At 39.7% G+C, this 25,705-nt stretch overlaps 1 protein-coding gene across 1 annotated transcript in view; it reads right to left on the minus strand.

Annotated features, from left to right (window-relative positions):
* The window catches only part of LOC310648318 (speckle-type POZ protein), a 39,095-nt gene extending 16,125 nt beyond the window's left edge, over positions 1–22,970 (minus strand). The window contains exons 1-4 of the mRNA XM_083376078.1: positions 22,852–22,970; positions 18,548–18,669; positions 17,927–18,078; positions 17,668–17,795 (exon numbers count right to left, since the gene is read on the minus strand). Coding sequence (XP_083232204.1) covers positions 17,668–17,795; positions 17,927–18,078; positions 18,548–18,669; positions 22,852–22,929 — 480 coding nt within the window. The 5' untranslated portion in view covers positions 22,930–22,970. The remainder of the gene's footprint in view (positions 1–17,667; positions 17,796–17,926; positions 18,079–18,547; positions 18,670–22,851) is intronic.
* Positions 22,971–25,705: the final 2,735 nt, after the last annotated feature.

The following is a 25,705-nucleotide window of genomic DNA, read 5'->3' on the forward strand; positions in this document are numbered from 1 at the left end:
AAGCAGTCCCTCCTACTTATTAAACAAAACAATTTGTGGAGTACAAAAACTCTGACTCCTTCCTTCTTATCCCTCTGCATGCTCATGGGACCCAGAGAGTAAAACAGAAACTGCAAACAAATGCAGTCAAATAGCCTTCTACAATCAGGCATGAGGATGAATCAATGGACAACCTACCATATGTCAACCACAGAAGAACTTAATTAAGGTGACCAAACCTTTTCCCACCAGCAAGAAATAGTTTAAAGGAAGCAGGGGCATCTCTTATGTCACCAAGTACGATTAAGTTTTCATAGCAAGTCAGCACAGCAACAACCAAATCAAAAATATGAGGGGTCCTTGGTGCTCTCTGAGCTTGCTTGTTTTCTTGCAGACCTTTCATTACCCAAACCAGGTGCTAGTAAGGAGTGCAGTTTGCTGTCAGTTTATATTCTAGTCTAGTGGTTTGCCTGTCAGTGTTGGTGGGGGTGGTCTTAAACATTCTTTGATTGGGCTGTTGGCTTCTTTGACAGTTTCTTGATTGGGGTATTGTTTACTTGATTATTGGTCTGATGTTAACTTTGGAGTTAATCTATGCTGATCTGGATGCTGATTGTTGGTGGAGAGGTGCTTGGGTCTTTTTGTTCCTTTTTGGGCTGGTTGTCTCTTTTGCATAGTCTACAGATGTTGTTAATGTCTATCTGTCTATTGATGGCTGATTTGTCAGAGTGGCAGGTTTCTAGAAATTCCCTGGCGTTTTTGGATTTGGCTTGGTCTAGGATGGCCACATTTTCCCAATTGAAACTATGGTTAAATCTGTCTATATGTTGTGAAATTAAAGAATTTTCATCATGTCTTCTGACTGCTGGTTGGTGTTTGTGGATGCATTCTGCCAGTCTTCTGCCTGTTTGTCCTACATAGTAGTTGTTGCAGTCCTTACATTGTATGTTGTAGAAAAAAATCCTGTTTTTCCTTCTGGGGTTGTTGGGTCATTTGGTCTGCTTAAAATGTTTTGAAGGACTTTAGTTGGCTTGTGGGCTATGCTGATTCCACATGGTTGTAGTAGTCTGTTGGTGGTTTCTGAGATATTTTTGATGTATGGCAGTGTAATTCTTTTTAGGGTTTGTGTTGGTTGTGCTATATTGGGTTGAGTGGTCAGGGACTAAGTTGTGTGGATATCCATTTTGTTGGAATATGTTGTATAGATACTCTATTTCCCTTTTCTGCTGTTGTGAGTTGCTGCAGTGTGTTTGGGCTCATCTAAATAAAGTCCTTACACAGCTTCTCTTGTGGGAGGTTGGGTTGTTGGTTTGGTAGTGGAGCACCTGGTTAGTATGGGTGGTTTTTCTGTAGACTTGCATTTCTAGTTTGCCATTGTAGTCTCTGCTGATCAGCCTGGCACTGTCAAATCAGCCATCAATAGACACATAGACATTAACAACATCTATGTTGTTGTTGTTGTTAGCTGCGAAGTCGTGTCCGACCCATCGCGACCCTATGGACAACGTTCCTCCAGGCGTCCCTGTCCTCTACCATCTTCTGGAGTCCATTTAAGCTCACGCCTACTGCTTCAGTGACTCCATCCAGCCACCTCATTCTCTGTTGTCCCCTTCTTCTATTGCCCTCAATCTTTCCCAGCATTAGGCTCTTCTCCAGTGAGTCCTTCCTTCTCATTAGGTGGCCAAAGTATTTGAGTTTTAGCTTCAGGATCTGGCCTTCTAAAGAGCAGTCAGGTTTGATCTCCTCTAGGACTGACCGGTTGGATCGCCTCGCAGTCCAAGGGACTCGCAGGAGTCTTCTCCAGCACCATAGTTCAAAGGCCTCAATTCTTTGGCGCTCAGCCTTTCTTATGGTCCAACTTTCACTGCCATACATTGCAACTGGGAAGACCATAGCCTTGACTATACGCACTTTTGTTGACAGGGTGATATCTCTGCTTTTTAGTGTGCTGTCTAGATTTGCCATGGCTTTACTCCCCAGGAGCAAGCGTCTTTTAATTTCTTGGCTACAGTCCCCATCTGCAGTGATCTTGGAGCCCAGGAAAATAAAATCTGCCACTACCTCCATTTCTTCCCCATCTAATTGCCAGGAATTGAGAGGGCCGGATGCCATGATCTTGGTTTTCTTAATGTTAAGTTTCAACCCAACTTTTGCACTCTCCTTCTTCACCCGCAACAAGAGGCTCTTTAGTTCTTCTTCACTTTCTGCCACTAGAGTGGTATCATCTGCATATCTTAGGTTGTTGATATTTCTTCCGGCAATCTTAATTCCAACTTTTGATTCATCTAGCCCTGCCTTTCTCATGATGTGCTCTGCATATAAGTTAAATAGGCAGGGCGACAGTATACAGCCTTGCCGGACTCCTTTCCCAATTTTGAACCAATCAGTGGTTCTGTGTCCAGTTCTCACTGTTGCTTCTTGGCCCGCATATAGGTTTCTCAAGAGACAAATAAGATGATCTTGTACTCCCATCTCTTTAAGAACTTGCCACAGTTTGTTATGATCCACACAATCAAAGGCTTTAGCATAGTCAATGAAGCAGAAGTAGATGTTTTTCTGGAACTCCCTAGCTTTCTCCATGATCCAGCGTATGTTGGCAATTTGATCTCTAGTTCCTCTGCCTCTTCGAAATCCTGCCTGTACTTCTGGTAGTTCTCGATCCACATACTGCTGAAGTCTAGCTTGTAGGATTTTAAGCATGACTTTACTAGCATGAGAAATGAGTGCAATGGTGCGATAGTTTGAACATTCTTTGGCACTGCCTTTCTTTGGAATTGGAATGTAAACTGATCTTTTCCAATCCTGTGGCCACTGTTGAGTTTTCCAAATTTGCTGACAAATTGAGTGTAGCACTTTTACTGCATCGTCTTTTAAGATTTTGAATAGCTCAGCTGGAATACTGTCACCTCCACTAGCTTTGTTGTTGCTTAGCTTTTCTAAGGCCCACTTCACTTCACATTCTAGGATGTCTGGCTCGAGGTCAGTGACCACCTCATCGTGGTGATCAGGGAGGTTAAGCTCATTCTTGTATAGTTTCTCTGTGTAATTTTGCCACCTCTTCTTAATCTCTTCTGCCTCTGTTAGGTCCCTGCCATTTTGGTCCTTTATCATGCCCATTTTTGCATTAAACGTTCTCTTCATCTTTCCAATTTTCTTGAAAAGATCTCTGGTCCTCCCTATTTTATTGTTTTCTTCTATTTCTTTGCACTGTTCATTTAAGAAGGCATTCTTATCTCTTCTAGCTATTCTCTGGAATTCTGCATTCAATTGGGCGTATCTTTCTTTTTCTCCCTTGCCTTTCGCTTCCCTCCTTTCTTCAGCTATTTGCAAAGCTTCCTTAGACAGCCATTTTGCTTTCTTGCATTTCTTTTTCTTTGGGATGGTTTTGGTTGCTACCTCTTGTACAATGTTGCGAACCTCTGTCCATAGTTCTTCAGGCACTCTGTCTATCAGATCTAATTCCTTAAATCTATTTGTCACTTCTACTGTATATTCAACAGGGATATAATTTAATTCATACCTGAGTGGCCTAGCGCTTTCCCCTATTTTCTTCAGTTTAAGCCTAAACTTTGCAATGAGAAGCTCATGGTCTGAGCCACAGTCAGCTCCTGGTCTTGTTTTTACTGACTGTATAGAGCTTCTCCATCTTTGGCTGCATCTAACAACATCTATAGACTATGCAAAAGGGATGATCACCCAGCCCACAAAGGAACAAAAAGACCCAAGCACCTCTCCACCAGCAATCAGCACCCAGATCAGCATAGATTAACTCCAAGGTTAACATCAGACCAACAATTAAGTAAACTATACCACAATCAAGAAACTGCCAAAGAAGGCTTCTGGTTTTCGATTGCAGTGCTGGCAGACGGGTGGGGAGATGCTCCCCCCCACTGCCTGGTTTTCTCCCACCAGGGGACCCTGAAAAGGGTTGAAAGTTGCCCTGGAGGGGCAACGAGCATGAAGAAGACCCCTGAGTAATCATGGAAGGGCGGCATCCCTCCCATTTGATCCCAGGCAGCTCTTCAAACTGACAGGGAAAAGATCAGCCATTTATGGCCCATCATTAATCTGCAGACAGCCGAGGCCAAACTTACTAACAAGCACTTGAAAGCAATGTGAAGAAATTGGGTGAGATTTTATCTTCTCTGCATCCCAAGTATTTTTCCTGTTAAAAGCTTCATGAAAATTTATTCCCTGCCGAGGAGAGAGGGAAGGGAATTTTTTCTTTCCCCACCCTCTAAAATGGCAGCGTATGATTACTTAGAGGAAACAAAGCTTTGAAAAAATCAACTTAATACAACTGGACATTTATTTTCTGTCTGGAACTTGGCGACCCAAAAAATTCCTATTCTTATTGGAATCTGTCACTTTGTTTAATTTGCAAAAAAGAATTTAAAGTGGGTAAGATTTTAGTTTGGGATTTGAAAAAGACTCTAAATGCTATCGGGGATATTTTTTGGCGAGCTTGGCACAATACTTTTATTACTTTATTACTTTGACGAAGAGATTTGTTTACACAAACCTAGCTTTGAGAGAACAGCTGGGCAGTGAGACTGACTTTTAGGAATGGTGTAGCTGAACATTTACTTTCTTAATAGCTAGCCTCCACCAGAAAGATCATTTTGAACTACATCAGAAACGGAGGACGACTTCCAGATTCGGGATATGTTTAAACCTATACTTGAAGCTATTCTTCTAAATATTGACAAACTTAAAGCTAATTTGAAAGATAAAGGTGCCAGCTTACCTCCAGAAGGCGAAATCCTGACTGCAGCTAGAAAACTGCTAACCCAAAAAACAACAGAAGTGGAAAAACTGAACACCAATGCAGAGGGCTCTACACAGAACAACAAACACAGTCTACTGAAAATCCAGATAATGACACAATAATTTCAAAACTGGAAATAACCTTCGACGAAAACAAGAAGAAGAAACCTGAGAAAGAAAAAGACCAGATCAAATTTAAGACAACTATACCAGAACAAACATGGGGATCTGGGAGATCAAGGCGAATTAATGATTATAAATGGGCCAGACTTCTTAGAAAATTAGCAACTAGATGGTCTCCTTTAATCCACATAATATACATGTCAGGGAAATAAATTAATACTTCCCTATCAGAGGGCAATGAACCGTGGTTCATTCGACGCATGGTAAACATCAGGTAAAAATAAACAAATACCAAGGCATATTCTACTGTATATAAAACTTTAATTGGAAAGCAAAAGAAAACTCCTAAACTGACTACATCCTCTCATCAGACAGAATACACAAAGAGAAGAAAAAAAAGTAAAGTGAGAAAACTTTTGTAGACATGCACACTTAACAGCAGTGCTAGGCATGAAACCATAACATGGCTGGACATGTGACAATCACCTTGGTTACATTGATAAGATTACTATGCAGCTGGCAGAGAAACAAAGTGAGACGTGCGGAGCTGACAAACACTAAAAAAAACGCAGTGACATCCCTTTCTTTTGTCAGTAACGCACATCTCAGATAAGACACATCTTGTTGCACAGATACTCGTGCTAAGCTGTAGGAAGTGGTTTGTTCAGCATATCAGCAATCTGATCATGTGTAGGCACATACTGCAATTTAACAAAACCTTGTTTGACTACTTGTCTTATGTTTTGATACCGGATGTCAATGTGTCTAGACCTTGAACCTGTAAAGCGATTCTCAGATATATAAACCACGGATTCGTTGTCTTCCATCACAGTGATCGGTCGAACCAGATGTGTCCATATATCTGTGACTAAAGCATCAAACCACGTTAGAGAATTACATGCATCTGAAACACAAGCTGACTTTGTAATAATGCCGCTTGGGGGTGTGTGTGAAAGCCCTAATAAGCAGGCATATACATAGAATGAAGGCTACTGCTAAGCTTGTAAGCCGCCCTGAGTCTTTGGAGAAGGGCGGGATATAAATGGAATTAAAATAAATAAATAAATAAATATTCAGCTTCAGTAGAACAAGAAACAAAATTCTGTTTATGCACATGCCAGTAAACAGGACATCCATTTAAAAACATCATACTATATAACCTGAAGTACTTTTACGTGATTTCTTCTCACTCGCCCAATCAGAATCTGCACAAAAACATAACTCTGCATAGTCAGTATGTGTGGGTTCTAACAATAACTTCATGTATCTCAATAATTTTTTAACACATGTCCAGTGAAACTGTTTTGCCTTGCCTACGTGTCGTGATAGGAGATTAACATAGGAGCATTTGGAAACTATTGTGACAGAGATTTTGGCTGGAGTGCTTGAGGTGAACCCACAAGAGATGTTGAGGGATATAGATGACGTATTTCAGGTTTACACTAGTTATGCACGTCGAAACAAACTCCCAAGAGAGATACATGTCCGACTGAATAAAACATCAGTGCGGGAGCAGGTCCTAAGGAAAGCAAGAGAGAAGACTATATCCTTTAAAGGAAGATCAGTAATTATTCTTAAGCAGCTACCAAGAAGAGTGAGAGATCAGAGGAAAAAATATGATTTCCTAACAAGTCAGTTTAGGAAATTTGACATTCGGTACTGATGGCTGATTCCAGAAGGATTGGCTTTTATGTGGCAGGACAAGAGATATCGTATTGATAACTTACAGGATGCCCATGTATTTTTTGAATCCCAGTTCAATCAGGAGAGTGAGGAGGAGTTAGAAGGCAAAAGCCAGGAAGAAGTTCAATTGGATTCCAAGGGGAGAAGCGGAGGATTAAAAGAAAAGAAGAGTATAGATAAGGAAGATGCTGGGGAATTGGGAGGCTCGGGCCCTCAAATGGAGACACAGTTAGCAAAAAAAATAAAGAATACAGCGAAGCAGTGACATTCAGGAAGAGGTTTGCCTTTTCTCTGTTAATATTAACGGTCTTAATGCTCCTACTAAGAGGGAAAAAACTTGGTCCAAACTTTGTAAATTAAAATATGATATAATTTGTATCCAGGAAGTCCATATCATTAAAAGTCAACAGAATGTACTAGAGTGTCCAAAATTGGGGGAAGTTTTTGTGTCCCTGGCAGAACAAAAGAAAAGGGGAGTAGTGATTTACGTCCGGCAAAATATTGAGGCCCACTGGGTGTATTCAGATACAGAAGGTAGAGTAGTGATGGTAGAACTTCGATTGGCTCAGAAGAAGATCTTATTGGTAAATGTGTATGCACCAAATTGTAATCAGTGTGCCTTTTTTCAAGGTTTATATAAAGTAATAGCAGGGTTAGAATACGAGCATATATGCATCATAGGAGACTTCAATGCAATAGTAGATGTTGTTTACTTAAAGGGGTAAAAAGAACATTGCCTAAGGTGTGGGATCAAGTGAGGGAGGAATTAGGTATATGTGATATATGGCGAGATTTCCACAGGGAAGAGAGGCAATATACTTATTTCTCTCCCAAGCATCATACATGGACCCGAATTGATATGATATGGGCATCCCATGAATTGAAAGAGATGGTTAGGGAAATAGAGATTACGACTAATGACTGGGCAGATCACAGCCCGTTAGTTTTGGTTTGGAAAGGAGAAAAGAAGAGGTATAGATGGACAATGAGAACAGCTCTTTTAAAAGAAGAACAATTCAAAAACTTGTTGAACCAGGAAATGGGATACTTTTTTGAGGAGAACAGAAGGGAAGATACACCAATTCAAATTATATGGGACACTGCGAAAGCAGTGATTCGAGGGATAGCAATTAAGTATTCGGCATATAAGTGGAAGAAAGAGAGGGTTAAGAGATTGGAGTTGATGGGAGTGTTGACAGAGGCCGAGGAGGCTCTTCAGAAAGACCCATCCTCAGTAATAGCGAGGGAGAGAAAAGATATTACGCGACACGAGATTTCCCTCCTGGATCAACATGAATTAGCAGAGAAAATTCAAAGGAATAAACAATTTTTTTTTGAACACGCCAACAAGGCTGGAAAATGGTTGTCCTATAGGCTTAGGAAGCGAGCAATCGCGAGAAAAATAGAATGGTTACAGGATGGGATGGGAAATATGGTGGGATCAAATGATCAAAAGAAAAAGGTGATTCAGGAATTTTTTACTGCATTGTATAAGAAAGACCCAATTTTAGAAGAAAGGATTGCAAGTTACTTAGAAAGGGTGGATTTACAGGAGGTTCCTGAGAATGTAAAACAAATTTTGAATTCAGAGATCTCAGAAGGGGAAATAAAGGAGGCAATTAGGAAACAATCGAATGGGAAAACCCCGGGAACGGATGGACTCCCGGCGGAATTATATAAAGAAATGTTGGAAATGTTTAGTGGCTATTTAAAAGATTTATTTAATGAGGTTTTGAGTGAAGGGAAAATACCCCAGTCATGGACAGAGGCTTATATATCTTTGATCCCAAAGGAAGATTCAGATCGTACCTTGGTTAAAAATTATAGACCCATTTCGCTATTTAATGCAGATTATAAAAAATTTTCCTCAATTCTGGCGGGCAGGCTTAAAGTTTTCTTAAGAGAATTTATACATCCAGATCAGAATGGTTTTCTTCCAAATCGGCAAATAAGAGATAATTTGAGAATAGTGATGAATACGTTGGAATATTATGAGATGCACCCTAGCAAACAGTTGGCAATGATGTTTCTTGACGCTCAGAAAGCATTTGACATGGTTAGTTTGGAATTTTTAATATGTCAGATGATTAAAATGGGATTTGGACCAAATTTTGTAAGAGCTATACAAACAATTTACACTACGCAATCTGCCCGAGTATTATTCAATGGTGAAATGACTGGGAAAATTGATATACAAAAAGGTACGAGACAGGGATGCCCCCTTTCACCTCTACTGTTTATTTTGACTTTAGAACCACTATTGATTATAATTAGGCAAAATAATAATATTAAAGGATTAAAAATAAATGATCAGCAATATAAGCTTCAAACTTTTGCTGATGACTTAGTTTTTATTTTGGAAGACCCATTGGAATCAGGCCCTAAATTATTGGAGGAAATTAGTGCCTTTGGAGAAGTAGCAGGTTTAAAGATTAATCGAGATAAAACTAAATTTTTGGTAAAGAATATTGGAACTGAATCCAAGGTACAATTACAAGAGGTGATGGGGATCCAAATAGTTAAAAAAGTTAAATATTTAGGTATTTGGCTATCTTCAAGGTGTCCATCTATAAAGGAATTAAATTATCAAAAATTGATGACTGAGATGGAGAAGAATTTAGACAGCTGGAAAAATATTCAACTCTCAATCCTAGGACGAATTGCAGTGATTAAGACCCATATTTTGCCAAAGTGGTTATACCTATTTCAAACTGCTCCTAGATAAGAAATTTTTTAAAAAACTAGAACAGATATTTGGTAGATTCATATGGAATAATCGAAAGCCGCGTATTAAAAGAAGAACGCTGCAGGAGCACAAAACAAGGGGAGGACTGGGGCTCCCACATTGGGAGCTGTATACCATGCCTCTGCCTTGGCTTGGATTAGGGACTGGGTTGTGTTATCTAGAAGGAGGGTGTTAACTATTGAAGGATATAACTTAACGCAGGGATGGCATGCCTATCTCTGGCCAAGGAAGGATAGTCAATATAAAGTTTTCTCTAATCATTATATTAGGGATGTATTGATAAACTCTTGGCGTATGGTGAGAGGGTGGATCTATACAAAAATACCTGGCTGGTTTACTCCTTTGGAAGCTGTAACTTATTCAACGTTACACAATCCAGACAGAAACTATAGGTATAAAGATCTCATAGATCTGAGAGGCAATCTTAAATCCAGGGAGGAGTTACATTCTGGGGGTATAGAGTTGGATTGGTGGTCGTATTCTCAAATGAGCTCAAGGTTTAATAGGGATAAGCAGGAATTTGGAATCAATATAATCCCACAAGAATTAGACAAGATTTTATGGGGAAGTGATGCTAAATTTTTATCTAAGACCTATAATCTACTTTTGTTCCATGGGATGGAAGGGGGAACAATAAATGACGTAATGATTGCCTGGGGGAGAAATATTAGAATTAGAAGAGTGGGAACAAATTTGGAAGAAAAATATAAAATTAACGTTAGCAACAGCATTTAAAGAAAATATGTACAAAATGTTGTATAGATGGTACTTAGCTCCCGCACGAATTTCAAAAATGTTTCCCAATGCAAATGACAAATGTTGGAAATGTGATTCTGCCAGGGGCACTTTCTACCATCAATGGTGGACTTGTCCAAAGGTTAGGCGTTACTGGACCAATATAAAAAATTGGTTATTTCAAATAACAGGATATGATCTTCAATTGGACCCAGCTATTTTCCTCTTGGGGATGAAGCCACAAGAAATACCAAAAAATGTTTGGTATCTAGTAATACATATTACAACAGCGGCGCGTATGATTTATGCGCAATATTGGAAGACGATGGAAATCCCAACGGACTATCAAGTAATAGAGAAAGTATTACTATGCGCAGAGTCAGATCGAATGACATATATTCTCAAAGGGAAAAGTGAATCACTTTTCAATAAAAGTTGGGACTCCTGGTATTCATGGTTACAAAATAGAATATTTAATCTCAACGGGGGAAATACCAGATGATTGTGTATTATTATTTGAGGTATAGAATCTGGAGATATACACAATTATAGATTTCTAATATTTGGTAATTAAAGGTTACTTAGCCTGGGATGCACGAGAAAAAGAAATTAGGGGTAGTATTACACTCCTCGGTCCTGTCTAATGTTGTTGTTTTTGTTTTTTTGGTGTCTAGGATGTTTTGGTGTTTTTCTATTTGATGCACTTTTCAGTATGTTGTAATAATGTTCTTGTTTTTATTTATTTAAAATTTGTTTAATAAAATTTAAATAAAATAAAAAAGATAGGAGATTAACACTAAGTGCAATGTCGGGTCTAGTCCAACTACTAATATACAGCAGCGACCCAATGACTGAGCGATAAAGTGTTTGGTCTTCGAAACTCAGGACTTGGTTCATGTGTCAAGTTGTGAAAATCGGTTTGCATGGGTATACTCACTGGTTTAGTATCCTTCATGTTGCAGTGATGCAATAGTTGTTCAATCTTATCTTCTTGTGTAAGACTAAACCCCTTCTGAGTTTGGACAACTTGAACACCTAAATAAGTGTTAATATATCCTAAAGATTTCAATGTGAAAAACTGTTGTAAAGCTTTAGCAAAATTCTCATTCATCTGCTTAGTTGGACCAATATAAACAATATCATCAACATAAACAAGAATTATCTCATACCTATTATCAGATCTTTTAGTAAACACGCATTCATCTGTTTCAGACTTAATAAAGCCCATTGAATTTAGTTTGTCAGAAAGACATAAGTACCACATTAAACCAGACTGTTTCAGACCATAAAGACTTTTGTGTAGAAACCAGGTATCCCCTTCTTGCTGTCGGAAACCTGGAGGACCTTTCACATAAATTTCTTCATCAAGATCAGCGTGTAGATAAGCCGTTTCAACATGAAACTGGAAAGCCTCTAAACCAAGGATAGTCGCAGTGGCTAAGGCGATTTTCACACTCTCAGTCCGCACTGTGAGTGAGTAAGTATTTGTATAGTCCTCAGGATAACATTGAGCGAAACCCTGGGCTACAAGTCTGGCCTTATATAACGACTCACCATTTGGCTTCTTTTTAATTCTGTAGACCCATCGAGTGCCAATAACTTTCTTGTTTGCTGGAGGGCTTGCAGTTGAAGTTTCTTTAGACTGTCCATTTCAGCCTGCATTGCCTCATACCATTTATCTTGCTCTGATTCAGGAAGATGTTTGATTTGTGTGAACTTATCAGGAGGAAGTGTAACATTACAAATCAAAGGTAAAGGTGCTTTTGTTACTTGCCATGAATACCGTTTTGGGGGGATCCCCTTTGTGGTCCTCTTGGAACATCTCGGAACAACTGTCCATTCTTCTTCCGTTTCATCCTCGTGTTCATCATCGTCGCCAGCGACAGCATCGTCGGCTTGCGAAGAAAGAACAGTAGGTTGAGAAGAACTCGTGGAAGGAACATTCGCCTGTGCATCTTGATCATCAGGCTGCGTGGCATTAGCAGCATCATCTCTAGGAAAATAAACTCCAGGATCGTTAGAATGAATCCTGGATCAGTCAGCATCTTCCTCAAAAGTAGCGGATTGGGAAATCACAATCACATGGGAAGAGTCGATGTATTTGCTCCATTTTGAATTATCATCAATACCCATAAATCTCATTCTTTTTGCTGCAGGACCCCCTTTCCTTCTTTGCGCTAGAGGAATATTCACCATAGCGTATGAACCAAAAATATGGAGATGCGAGAGGTCAGGTTTGTGTCCATATAACATGAAATAAGGGGTCTGATTTATTACACTACTCTAAGTACGATTGATGATATGATTAGCATATTTAATAGCCTCACCCCAGTATGGGAGACTGAGGTTGGCATCTTCAAGAAGGCAACGCATCATTGTTTGCAGAACCCCGTTTCTGCATTCTGCCACTCCATTTTCGGCCGGAGTGTAAGGAGCTGAGGTCTGGTGTAGTATGCCATTTCTACGCATCCAGTCCTGAAAACGCTGAGACATGAATTCAGCACCGCGATCACTCTGAATTCTGGCGATGCTGACTTCATGCTGGGTATAGACAAGAGCGGCAAAGTCTTTAAAGATCTGAAAGGTCTCAGATTTTTCTCTCATAGGAAATACATATCCATATCTAGAGTAATTATAAACAATTGTCAAAAAATATCTTTTACCACCAATTGTTGGTGTAAAAGGACCCACTATGTCAGTGTGTACAAAATCAAAAATGCGTGTTGACAGGCGTGTAGCGCATTTTGGAATTGCTGCTGCTTTGGATTTGGATTTTTTGCAGACAGCACAATCCAAGAACACCTTACACCCCTTTAGATCCAAACCTCTTGCGAACTCTGGCATCTTCTTCAGAACATGGAAACTGGCATGACCCAATCTTCTATGCCGCTTATGTATACACCTGTAATCCAAAGGATTACCAGTTAGTGAATTCTCAACATTAGCATGTTTATTAGGAACCTCAGGCTTGCCGTGAGCAACCTGTGTCTTATTTGTCTTCTTGTTGGCTTTAGGAGCCTTTGACATAGCAACAGGATCTCTCTCTGGGACATCTCTCACTGGGCCTGCGCTTTCCCTTTTTGGAGCTTGTATACTTGCCTGCTCTTGCTGCTTAGACTTTGGCTTTAAGTAATAAAACCACCAATCAACATGGTTTCAGCAACAATATCTCCGTCTTTAAATACATAACTTGCTTTTTCAAGATGATGTACCTGGAATTTTGATGCCCTAGACAAGTGACTCTGGCTAAGCAAATTGCTATTAGCTGATGGTACATAATAAACACCAGGAATGCATGCATCGAGCTCTTCAATGTAAACAGTTCCTTTTCCCATGACCTGAACAGGATGATTAGAAAAAGAGTAAAGCTCACGAAGTTCAGGTTCAGGCTCGTGCATCTCTGTATAAAGTTCTTTTCTGTAGGTAACATGCAAAGCTGCTCCACTGTCCAAAGTCCAAAAAGGTTGTCTGTTGTACTCTGGTTGAGGATGTGGATCGTTGGTTAAAGCCAATGTAGCAAGCGGAGCTTGCGGATCACACCTGGGACCACGGCCACGACCTTGTCATCTGCCTCTACCTCTGCCTCCTCTGGAATCTGTTCCTCTGGGCTGGTACGTGGCGGGCGCTGGAAATCATTGGGGACAATCCCGGGTGGCATGTCCCACATGATTGCAGATGTAACATCTTGGCATCCTTGGAACATAGGCTCTTCCACGGAAGGGACGCCTTGCTGGAGCTCTTGATGCAGGTGGTCCTGTTAAATGTGGCGCAGCTTGCATAAGTGCCTCTTCTTCGGTTAAAATTCTGCATACATGATCCACTGTGTGTTGAGCAATGGACACTTGATTAATCTTGGTAATAGCATCTTTCCATTCATAGTTCAATGAGTTAATAATAATTCTGATCATTTGAAAGTCATCAATAGGATAGCCTTTTTCACCCACTTCTTTTCTTATTCCTTTCATTTTAGTTAAGTGTTCTCCAATATGTTCACCAGGTTTTAATCTAGAGCCATGGAACTCGGACAAAAGCAAACATGTAGACTCAATTGACATAGGCCGATAACATGCTTCTAATTGAGTCCAAATTTGTTGGGCAGTTGCATCTTGTGAAAACGTGAGCTGCAATTCAGTGTCCATTGACATCAACAATGTTGTGCATGCTTTATTATTTAAGTCCCATATGTCAGGAGTCCATGGCTGGTCAGGAGGATTAAAGACCATGCGATGGGTACCTTCTCTGCAGAGCAAAAGTCCAACTTCACTGACCCATGCCCTGTAATTTTGTCCTGACCGCTTCAATTTTGAATCACCAGCCAGTGGTACAATAGGAGATGCCTGTTGAGGAACATAAATTTGAGGTGCTGGCTGTGCAGGTTGTGCAATTCGGACTTGGCCTGCAGGAGGCGCCTGTTCCTGTGCCTGGACTTGCGGCAGTTGAATTGGAGCTGCCATGGGTACTGGTGCTGGGTGTGGTTGTACTGGAGCTGCAATTCCACCCTGGCCAGCAGGAGGCGCTGGCACTTGAGCTGCTACATTAAGTTGGCCTGCAGTTAGCACTGGGCTTTGTATTTGAGGAACCAGTGGAGGCTGCACTTGGGCTGGAGGCTGCTGTGCTCCGTCTGGGACAGGAACCTGGATAGTAGCAGTATTAATAGGGGTTCTAGCTGGAGCACCTGAAGCTTGGAGCAATAATTCATTAATAGACATCTGCGAAAAAGAGCTGCAATCTTTGCATTTTCTCACGCAAGCCACATAGTAATTCATTTCTATCTTGTAAAACAGATTCACCAGCAGATGGTGCTATAACATTAGATTCAGGCATCATTGTAGCTCGGTGTGTCATTTGAGACGGCACATAATCATGGGACTGTGACATAGGAAGTTCCTGTACCCATTCGTCTGACACAACACTCAATTCTGGGAGTGGCTTTGGCTTTGAAGAAGAAGGTAATATGGCTAACTCCTATAGGAGTGTCTTTGGCTTTGAAGAAGGCAATATGGCTGACTCTGGAATGCGAATACCAGCAGAACCTCTCCCCTGCTGCTTAATCATGGATGCATATGCCTTTGCCTGCTGCAGCTCTTTGTCAAAAGCTTCAATTTGTTGAAAATAACTTTGCAACGCCTTCTCATGGACAGTTTGTTCAGGCCCAGGAGGATAATGAATCACTCCCTTTCCTAATGAACCTTTTGGTCTAGCACCGAGCCCCTCAAAAATAGCCTGGGCCCCATGAGTATAAATTATTTCTGGAGGGCTTATAATATCAGAAAATGGTGAGACTGACCTTGACTCAGAGGCTGCATCTTCTTCTCCAAGATGTGTAGCAGATGCGAGCGGAGTCTGTAAACCTGAAGGGAGATATCTCTGTGAAACGACTGTCTCCTCTTCAGCAGACTGATAACGGGCCTTCTTCTTCTTTTTCTTTGGCATATTGCAGCAATTTAATCACAGCGTTCCTCAGTCGCCGGACTAACGGGCTGGCTAATTGCCTATACGCTTATCAGGGGCAATAAATCTTGAAAATAAAAACAAACCATCCTCTGCTACCAATGTCAGGGAAATAAATTAATACTTCCCTATCAGAGGGCGATGAACCGTGGTTCATTCGACGCATGGTAAACATCAGGTAAAAATAAACAAATACCGAGGCATATAAAAATATAATAAATAAATAAATAAATAAATATTCTACTGTATATAAAACTTTAATTGGAAAGCAAAAGAAAACTCCTAAACTGACTACATCCTCTCATCAGACAGAATACACAAAGAGAAGAAAAAAAGTAAAGTGAGAAAACTTTTGTAGACATGCGCACTTAACAGCAGTGCTAGGCATGAAACCATAACATGGCTGGACATGTGACAATCACCTTGGTTACATTGATAAGATTACTATGCAGCTGGCAGAGAAACAAAGTGAGACATGCGGAGCTGACAAACACTAAAAAAACCGCAGTGACAATACACAAGAATGAAGAGAGACCTATCTGATGAATTAAAAGCATTGATATGCAAACCTGGCTGGCAAAAGAAGAAAGCTAGAATTACGTTGAACAACTGGGAGCCCCTGTTTTATTAGAGAGGATCCTAAACTGTCAGTTAGTGGGCTAAAGGGAGATTTTGAAATAAAAGGAAATTTGAGTACTAGATTTAAAATAGTCAGAAAATAGTAAAAAACGGTTGGTTAATTGGTTGAATATTGAAGGTTCAGATTAACAAGGAAAATTTAAATTAACTATAAGAAAATAGGTTTGAATTATTGATTAGCCCAGTGTATATAGATGATGGATCTGAACTAATAAGATACTCTATTATTAAGGCGGTGATCTATTAGGATGGGAAGTAGAAAATGTTTATGGAATAGAATAAGAACATATTTAAGTTTTAATAGGTGTATTTTAGATATTATAATTTTTATGAAATGAGATAAAGGAGATTTGGGTTACCCGAAAGTTAAATACTATGGATATTAAAGGTTAAATTGGAATACTGTAACTAAAAATTAAAATTGGTAAAATTTTATAACAGGACATTGTCTATTGAGATCTATTAAGATATGTATAAGCAAAAACAAAAAATGTATTTATAAATGAGATACTGAAATTTTTACTGAATTTTGATATAATTAGAAATTTATTAGCATAAATATGAAATAGCAAATGTCAAAGGAAACTGAGAAGAAATATTTGATGGTGTAACCTGAGATACTCCCTAATTATTGTATTACTGACCTATTGATGAACCCAATTACCACATTGCCTTCTAAAATGTTATTCTTAACCCTATAAAATCTAATAAAATCTTTAAAAAAAAGAAACTACCAAAGAAGCCAACAGTAAGAAGCCCAACAAAAGAACCTCTAAGACCACCCCCACAAACACTGACAGGCAAGCCACTACAATATAAACTGACAGCAAACCACTCCTTACTAGCACTGATGATGTTACCTGGTTTGGGTAATGAAATGTCTGCAAAAGAAAAGAACCAAGCTCAAAGAGCACCAAAGACCCCTCATGTCAAGCCTGAGCTACAAATATTCTCCTTTAACAAAACAAAAATATATTTCCCCTAAAGTGAAAAAGTTGGGGGTACCTACAATTTGAGAGAATTAGCTGAGCATATGGTATTAACACTGAAGTATGGAACCCAAAACATCCTTAGCAGCAACAATGACATTTTTCCTGTCTGTGAGTTAAATCTGGTTTTCTAAACTCACAGACTTGTCACAAAAAGCTTAAAACAAGGGTTTTGTTTTGTTGCCTCTGAACACTACCTGGAAGCTGTAGCTGATACAAAACACAGCAACACTCCTGCTAGTGGGTGAGAGCCACAAGTGCCATATGATAGCACTTTTCTAGGGATGACATGGCTACCAACAGGCTTCAAAATGCTGACTGTAACCTGTAAACCCCATAATGGCTTGGACCCTAGGTATTTCAAGAACCAACTCCTCCAGAAAGAAGTGATCCATCCAGTACATTCAGCCACAACGGAGATACTCAAAAGTTCCATCCCCAAAGCCCAACTGTACGATGAACAAATTGGATTCATAGCAGGAGTTGAGACAAAAAAAACTATTTATGAAAACCTTCCCAAAGGAAACCATGATGTTCCACCACATCTTTCCTTACCTCACAGAAGAGAGTGAGCTTGTCATCTGGAAGGAGCCCATTCGCCTCATCCAGAAGAAAATCTCTTCTAATAAACTTCTTGAATCCCCAGTCTTTGCCTTGCACAAACCGATAGGCTCTCTGGCTCTCTGGAAACATACAAAGAGGTTGGCATTTAAAAAAATATAGAACAAAGAAAAACAGAAGACTTTATTTTCTGCTCTATTTGCATATACAGCAAGGGGTAAAATATAAGTGCCCAGCTACTAGCTATGCATACCCATTGCTTTTGTTTCTTCTCCTTTTGCATTCAGAATGGAGAACTTGAATTTGGCTCGGACTTCACTCTTTGGACAGCTGACCAGTAACAGATAAAGTGAAAGATAATCTTTACTTTCTTCATCCAGGCCCTTTGGGTTCACACGCAAACACCTGCAAAAGCAGAAAGACTATGTTCATTTTCTCTATATAAATCATTCAACTATACCCGACTATACTCTGTGAAACAACTTTCTATACACAGATTGTTTTCTTTTGAAAAATCATACCCTGGTTGATAGTTGTACTACACTAGTTATGTTTTAGTCCGCATTTACTATAGACTATTAAACAATGACATTTTGATTTCTTGCAGCTGATCACAGGAAGTTGGTGAGCCACACTTACAAATGGATAACTAAGATTCAACAGATGAATGTAGCACTTTTTCCTTAACTTTATGGAACCGGTCTTTTACTATGACATTTTACAGGTGACAGTTCTGAAACAGAACGTTAGCAACTTCACCAATGGCTCTAAATGAATATGAGGCTAAGGTATAACTGCAAACCCAGCTCTGAGAACCACATATCAATGAATGTACCTTCTGCTGTTCCTTATCTGGCATTTTGGTGGTCCTTACCATTTTAATTTATCATTAGCTCCTGATGAAAATGTTGAACTTTTGATGACCTCGCCCATTTCCTCCCGACAAAAGCTGAAGTTATTGATGGTCCACATGTAGGAAAATTTGACCACTTTAATCTTTAAAAAGAATGGTGAAGAGGGAAAATATTGGCTAGCAATTTACATACATTGTTATAAAGAACAAGATCACCAAAAAAACACCACAGCCCAAATCCCCACTGATGTTAGAAAATGAAGGAAAAGTACATTTAGACCTCCATTCTCTTGAAATATCATAAATACCTCTCCAAGAAACTGTGATCCATTCTTATCAAAGGGTTTCTACAGCACTGCTACCCTTGTCCCTCTCCATAAGAAGTCAGGAGGAAAATTATTTGACCTATAATTAATTTGTAGGGCTATTAAGCTGGTGTGTGTGGCCCATACCAATTTATGTAGAAGAGGCAGTATGTCTGCTTTCAGAAAAGATTTGCTGCTGCTGAATTCTTTCATAGTAGTCCTTATTTAATGATCACTCATTCAGTGACTGTTCCAAGATTATGATGGCGCTGAATGAAGGGAAGTTATGACCACTCCTTGTAGTTGTGGCCATCACAGCATGCCTGCATTCACAATTGTGTTTCAAATACTTGGCAACAGGCTTGCAATTTACAACAGTCACAGCATCCCACAGTCACATGATCACCATTTGCAACCTTCACTGACAGCTTCCAACAAGCCATGAGAAGGTCACAGTGATCACATGACTATCGGACACTGCCGTCATTCAGGTTTCATGTAACAACAGCAATTGGGACTGCAATATTAAGTCAGTGTGGTCATATGTCATTATGCTTTATAACTGCATCACTTAAGAGTTCCCAGTCCCAATTACCATCATTAAGTGAGGACTACCTGTACTTGCAATCATGAGCAGAATCTAGTGTCCTTCAGGTACCTTATATTCCAGAATGGAAGCACAAATGCTCAGGAAAAGCTTCCACCCTGCCTGTCCCTCCAGTCTTTTGTTTAACACTGTGGCAAGCTTAAGAGCACTTTTTCTGATTACAATGTATTATTAATACATGCACAAAGAATTGCAGCATAATGAGTGCTAACATGATAACTGGTATGTATGTATCTTTTAATGGCTAGGGATAGTAAATACAGGGAAATGTCAATACAGGTAGCCCTTGACTTTCAACAATTGAGCTCAAAATTTCTGTTGCTAAGTGAAACAGTTGTTAAGTGAGTTTTGACCCATTTTACAACCTTTTTTGCCATAGTTAAATGAATCACTGCAGCTGTTAAGTTAGTAACACAGTTAAGTGAATCTGGCTTCCCCATTGAATTTGCTGGTCAGAAGGTCACAAAAGGTGACTTCCAGTTCGCCATCGCGGCCGCTGCGACTGCTGGAAGGCGAACTCCATCTTCCGCGTTCAGTTTCAGTCCGCTGGAGAACACTGGAAAGGGTCAAAAGTCTCCCTGTAGGGGCGACGAGCAAGGAGGGGACACCCGCTTCATTGCAGGAGGGCAGCAGCCCTCCTGCTCGATCCGGGGCAGCCCTCCAAACTGGCAGAGGAAAGACCGGCCATAGTATTATGGCCTGTCACTAGGCTGCAAACAGCCGAAGTCAAACTTACCACCAAGCACTTCGAAAGCAATGCGGATGAAACTGGGTGAGATCTGATCTTCCCTTTACCCTAAGTACTTTATTTTCCTGTAAAAGCTGCCTGAATTATCTTTCCCCCTGTGAGGAGAGAGGGAAGGGAATTTCTATCTAACCCTCTAAGAATAGCAGCGACTGACTACCCAGGGGAATTAAAGCATTAAAAGAACAAATTTAATTTAATTGCATTTATATCTTCCTGAAACTTGGGGACCAAAATTTTTCCTATTTTTATTGCAGACTTTTGCTTTTATCTACAAAAAAGAAATAAAATTGGAAAATGGATTATAAAAATTTTGGACTTAAAAAACCTTAAACGGCATCAATGACATCTTGTGGCGAAGTTTGTTATTACAACTTGTTATTTCCTAACAGAGAGTTGGCTCAAAGCCCAGACCTTAGATAAGACTCTTCTGATCTTGGCACCACCTGTGAGAGACATAGCTGTAAGAGAACAGCTGGGCGGCATAACTGGCCTACTTGAACTGTGAATGTAAACCCTTACTGACTTTCAGAGTTATATGTGGGGAATTGCCTTCCTATCTCTTTATTTGAGGAATATTGGTTACTATATGAGATGATGAAATACCTTGGACTATAAAATCTAGCTTGACAAACGACTTCTACTATAAAGACTATTTATAAACATGTGAAAGAGATGGATGAAGACCAGGAAAAGATCCTTTCCATGCTGAAAGCAATACATGAAACCATTATTTTAGCTTGTGATAAAATAAGATGCAACATAAAAGAACAAGACACCAGCTTAGATATACAAACCCAAACTTTGACTACAACCGAAGAACTAACAACACAGAAGATAACAGAAGAAGTGGAACAATCAAATATTAAGACAGAAGACTCAATTGACCAACAAATACGGTTAATGGAAAATCCAGAAAAGGGAGTGACAACATTGAAAATGGAAAAGACTTTCTATATAAATCAGAAGGAATTTGAGAAAGAAGAACAGATTGAATGGAAGATAAACATATCAGGGCAATTATGGGGAATTGAAATAATAGAGAGACAACTTTATGAATACAAATGTGTCCTTCCAAAAAATGGCAATTAAATGGTCTCCTTTATTTCAAATAACATATATAATAATAGAGGGAGACCTATTTGATGATCTAAAAGCACTGATATGGGATCCTAGTTGGCAAAGGAAGAAAGCCAGAATAAGGCTGAAGAAAATTGGGGTTTTAATTTATTACAGGGGAATTTCATATTATTAATTAGAGGGTTAAAGGGAGAAGTTGAGATAAAGGGAATTCTGGTCATTAGATTTAAAATATTTGGAAATTAGTTGAAAATAAGGATTTTATCTGTTTAATATTTAAAAATTAGACCTAAAAGAAAAAAAGTAATTATTACAAATATGTTTGATTTATTAACCCAGGTAATATATATAATGGTTTTGATTTATTAAAGGGGATATTGTATTATTAAGTAGATGATTTAATATGGTGGGAAATAGATAACCTTTAGGAAATAGAACAAGATTATATTCAAATAGATAAAATGTGTATTTTGGATATTAAATTCTCTTATGAATTGAGATAAGGGAAATCTTGGTTACCTAAAACCTGAAAATTATAAATATCAAAGATTAAATTGGAATATTGATGGGAAACTAAAAATTGGGGGGAAAAACAGGATATGGATTGTTTATGAAGATTGAATGTAAAAAAAAATACGTATAAGCTAAAATTTATTGATAAATGTAATAATGATGTTTTTACTTAGTTGATATAATAAGAACTGTATTAGCTTAGATATGAGACAGTAAATGTTAAGGGAAAAAGAGAGGAAATATTTGATGTTGTAACTTGAGATTTGTACTAAAGATTTTGTTATCGAAGTATTGATTAACCCAGCCACCACGTTGCTTTTTAAATACTTAAATGTAAAACTGGAAAATTAACAAAATATTTTAAAAAGGTCACAAAAGGTGATCACACAACCCTGGGATGCTGCAGCTGTCATGTGAAAAGCAGTCATGTCACTTTTTCCAGTGCCATTTTCACTCTGAATGGCCACTAAACAAACTGTTGTACGTCAAGGACTACCTGTATTAAGAGGAAATATAAAATGCAAACCTATCAGATCGAATACTTCGTGTTTCAATGGGAAAGTATATTCGTGTAATTTATCTGTTCTAGTTATGAGGTCCTCAAAAGCCGCTATCCAAGACAGAGATGTGCACAAAATATTATTAATCTGATTCCCATTTGATTTTGTTAGGTTGATGTGTTAGCTATGCTAACGCTAATATTGTTGGAAAAGCAACAACAAAAACTTGCTCTGCAAGTCTATTTTATGATTTTCCAGCAATCTTCATCACTTTATATATGCCAAAGATTCTTTGGATCAGGACCATCAGGGAACAAAGCAAAACTTAGCAGAACATCTAGAAGACAACAAGGTTACCATCTATCCCTAAGCCTATCAAGAGCAACATATGAATTTGGGAATTCACCAGTTTCCCACATAATATTTATTACTATTACAATTGACATGATTATCAAGTTCAGTTATTTTGAAAGTATGTCACTGTGCAAAACACTTGTTTGAGTCCAATTCAAAGGGAGGATAATAAATGCCAGCTGATATAGTAATTAGTTGATATTCCAAACTGCAGGCCTTACTTGAGTGTAACACCAGCTCTCTGCAACAGGTCCACTTGACATCTCTGCTGGAGGAGGAGGACTTGGTACCCTTGACATCGCCAGTTTGGAGGTCAGACAGGATTTCACAGGTTAAAGAAGTATGTGTATGTAATCTTCACCAATTGCACAGGACTTGGGGGGAGGGGAGAAAGAGTTAAAATATGCAGCAATTCTGTTCGTTTGCACAGCAAATTACTGAAGTTAGTTTATAGCATGGGTGTCAAACTTGCTGTGTCACAAAGTATCGTGACTTTTTTCACATTGCCAGAGCTGGGGTGGGCACAGCATCTGTATGATGCAACCAGCCTGTGGGCCGGCAGTTTGACACCCCTGGTTTATAGAGTTTCGATTGTGTAATACTGCTAAGCTTGTAAGCCGCCCTGAGTCTTCGGAGAAGGGCGGGATATAAATGGAATTAAAATAAAATAAATAAATAAATAATACCTCCTTCTTGCTGTGTTTTTGTATGAAATGTACACTTCATTCTATATGTGTTATGATTATTGCTCTTAATGAAATACTATCAAAATCCGGTTGGCTGCTCCCCAGGCCTGGGAAAGTTAAGAAAGAACACAGTTTTCCTCCAAATAATACCCTTTGAACTGGGGGCCAGGAGGTCAACTTCTAATCACAAAATTGAGACAGAGACTATTTAAAGGAAAAGTTGCCATCACCTGAGACAGATGGCTCTAGCAAAATGAATGTGTTGTTCATGGATGGAACGCTTCCTCCATCCTTGGCTACCACCCATATTTTTCTCAATTCCCCACTCTTACTCAGGTAGGATCAGTGATAGCGACTTTTCTCCCCTTCCATTATCAAAGAGCCTTGGTGGAGCAGTGGGCTAATGCCTCCTTAAGTAACACCAGCTGCCTGCAATTAGTGCAGGTTCGCATCCCACCAGGCTCAAGGTTGACTCAGCCTTCCATCCTTCCGAGGTAGGTAAAATGAGGACCCAGATTGTTGGGGGCAATTAAGCTGACTTTGTAATAATGCCGCTTGGGGTGTGTGTGAAAGCCCTAATAAGCAGGCATATACATAGAATGAAGGCTACTGCTAAGCTTGTAAGCCGCCCTGAGTCTTCGGAGAAGGGTGGGATATAAACGGAATTAAAAAAAAAATTCCCTACTAGTCCTTTATGAAATTCCCAACTTTTATACCCTGTCAAAAAAATCCCCTTAGCACGCACTTTGGCTAAACTATTCATGCAGCACCTCTATCGGCTGCATGGTGCTCCAGAAAGAATAATCTCAAATCGAAAAGTTGAATTTACTTCACAGCTTGGGCGGGAGTTCCTAAAACTTTTGGGGACCACTCACGGGCTCAGCTCCTTGCATTATCCAGCTACTAACGGGGTGTGTGAACAGGTCTATGGCGTCCTGGAGCAGTACCTCAGATGCTATATTACCAACAGGACAATTGGACAGACCTCCTTCCTTTCACGGAGTTCGCCTACAATAACTCAGTGCACAATAGCACCAGGTTCACTCCATTTAAAGTGGCCACAGGACAAGACTTTGTGTCTATCCCTGAACTACAGTACCTCAGACCACCCCATTAATGGCATCGCTGAAAGATTGGGTTACCCAGTTACAAAGCACCTGGCCAGTGGTGAGAAAAGCTTTGAATGAAGCTAGGGAAACATACAAAAAACAGGCTGCTAAACAGCGCATCAAGCCAAAGGACTTTAAAGTTGGAGACAAGGTCTATCTCTCTACCAAATTCCTACAATCTAGACAACCATCAAAAAAATTGGGGCTGAAATACGTTGGACCTTTCCCCATCAAAAGGAGTAACCCAGTAACTGTAGAACTTGAGCTGCCAAAAAAGCTCAGACGTGTACACCCGGTATTTCATTGTAGCCCGCTGAAACCATAAATCACATCTTCCTTGCGTCCCGAATCACAACCAGCTCCTGACCCCATTATGATCAAGGGAAAGCATCACTTTGAAGTCAAAGACATTTTGGACTCTCGCATACATTGGGGAAAAACCCAGTATTTGGCAGCTTGGAAAAACTTTCCCACCTCAGAAACTGAATGGGTCGACTCCCAACATATTAAAGCCCCCAAACTGCTTTAAAAATTCTATGACTGATACCCACATAAGCTGCATTGAACTGTTTGCTAATTGAGAAATTTTGTGTATCTCTCCCTCCTCTCTTTTTTCTTTTGCAGGACTAATGTCTTTGTCAAGGGGAGGCAGAATGTCAGCTCTGCCTGACTTGGGGCCTGACAGGCATCCTGCCATCAAAAGAAGGGGCAGAAGGATGAAAGGGGGAAGGACGACAGGGCAATAAAGCTTTGTGTCTAAGTGATAGGAAATCAGGAGGGTGGAATGACAGGTGAGAAGGACCAGGGCAGCTGGATCCTGTTTGTACCAGCATCCCACGGCCAGGTACCCTAAGAAATATGCGGATTACCTCCAAACATCTCAGAGTTCTCAAAACATCTTGGTGAGCTCCGGTTGGCTGGAAACGGACTGGTCACGGGGGGAGGGATAGGCTGGGGACAAATCTACCCCTTATTTTTTTATCTGGTGAGCACGGTAAATTTCAGAGCTGGCTTGTCTTTACTACAACCAGCATCCTTAGTAAAAGAACCTTTGCTATAACCAAATGGAGTCGAAGGCTTTTCTTTCCTAAGAGATTGGATTGGGGCAGGTCTGACAAAAAAGCTCTCTATCCTATTCTGCAATCATTCTTCGACACTTTCCAACCCTGCAAGATACATTTCTATATTTTATTAGTTTTTTACAATAACAATCTTTAGTACTGTTCTGTACCAGCCTGCTACCGGCCCTGCAGAAAACGCAGGGACAACCCCTTTACAAG

The sequence above is a fragment of the Vipera ursinii genome, assembly GCF_947247035.1.
Source record: "Vipera ursinii genome assembly, chromosome: W".
NCBI lineage: Eukaryota > Metazoa > Chordata > Lepidosauria > Squamata > Viperidae > Vipera > Vipera ursinii.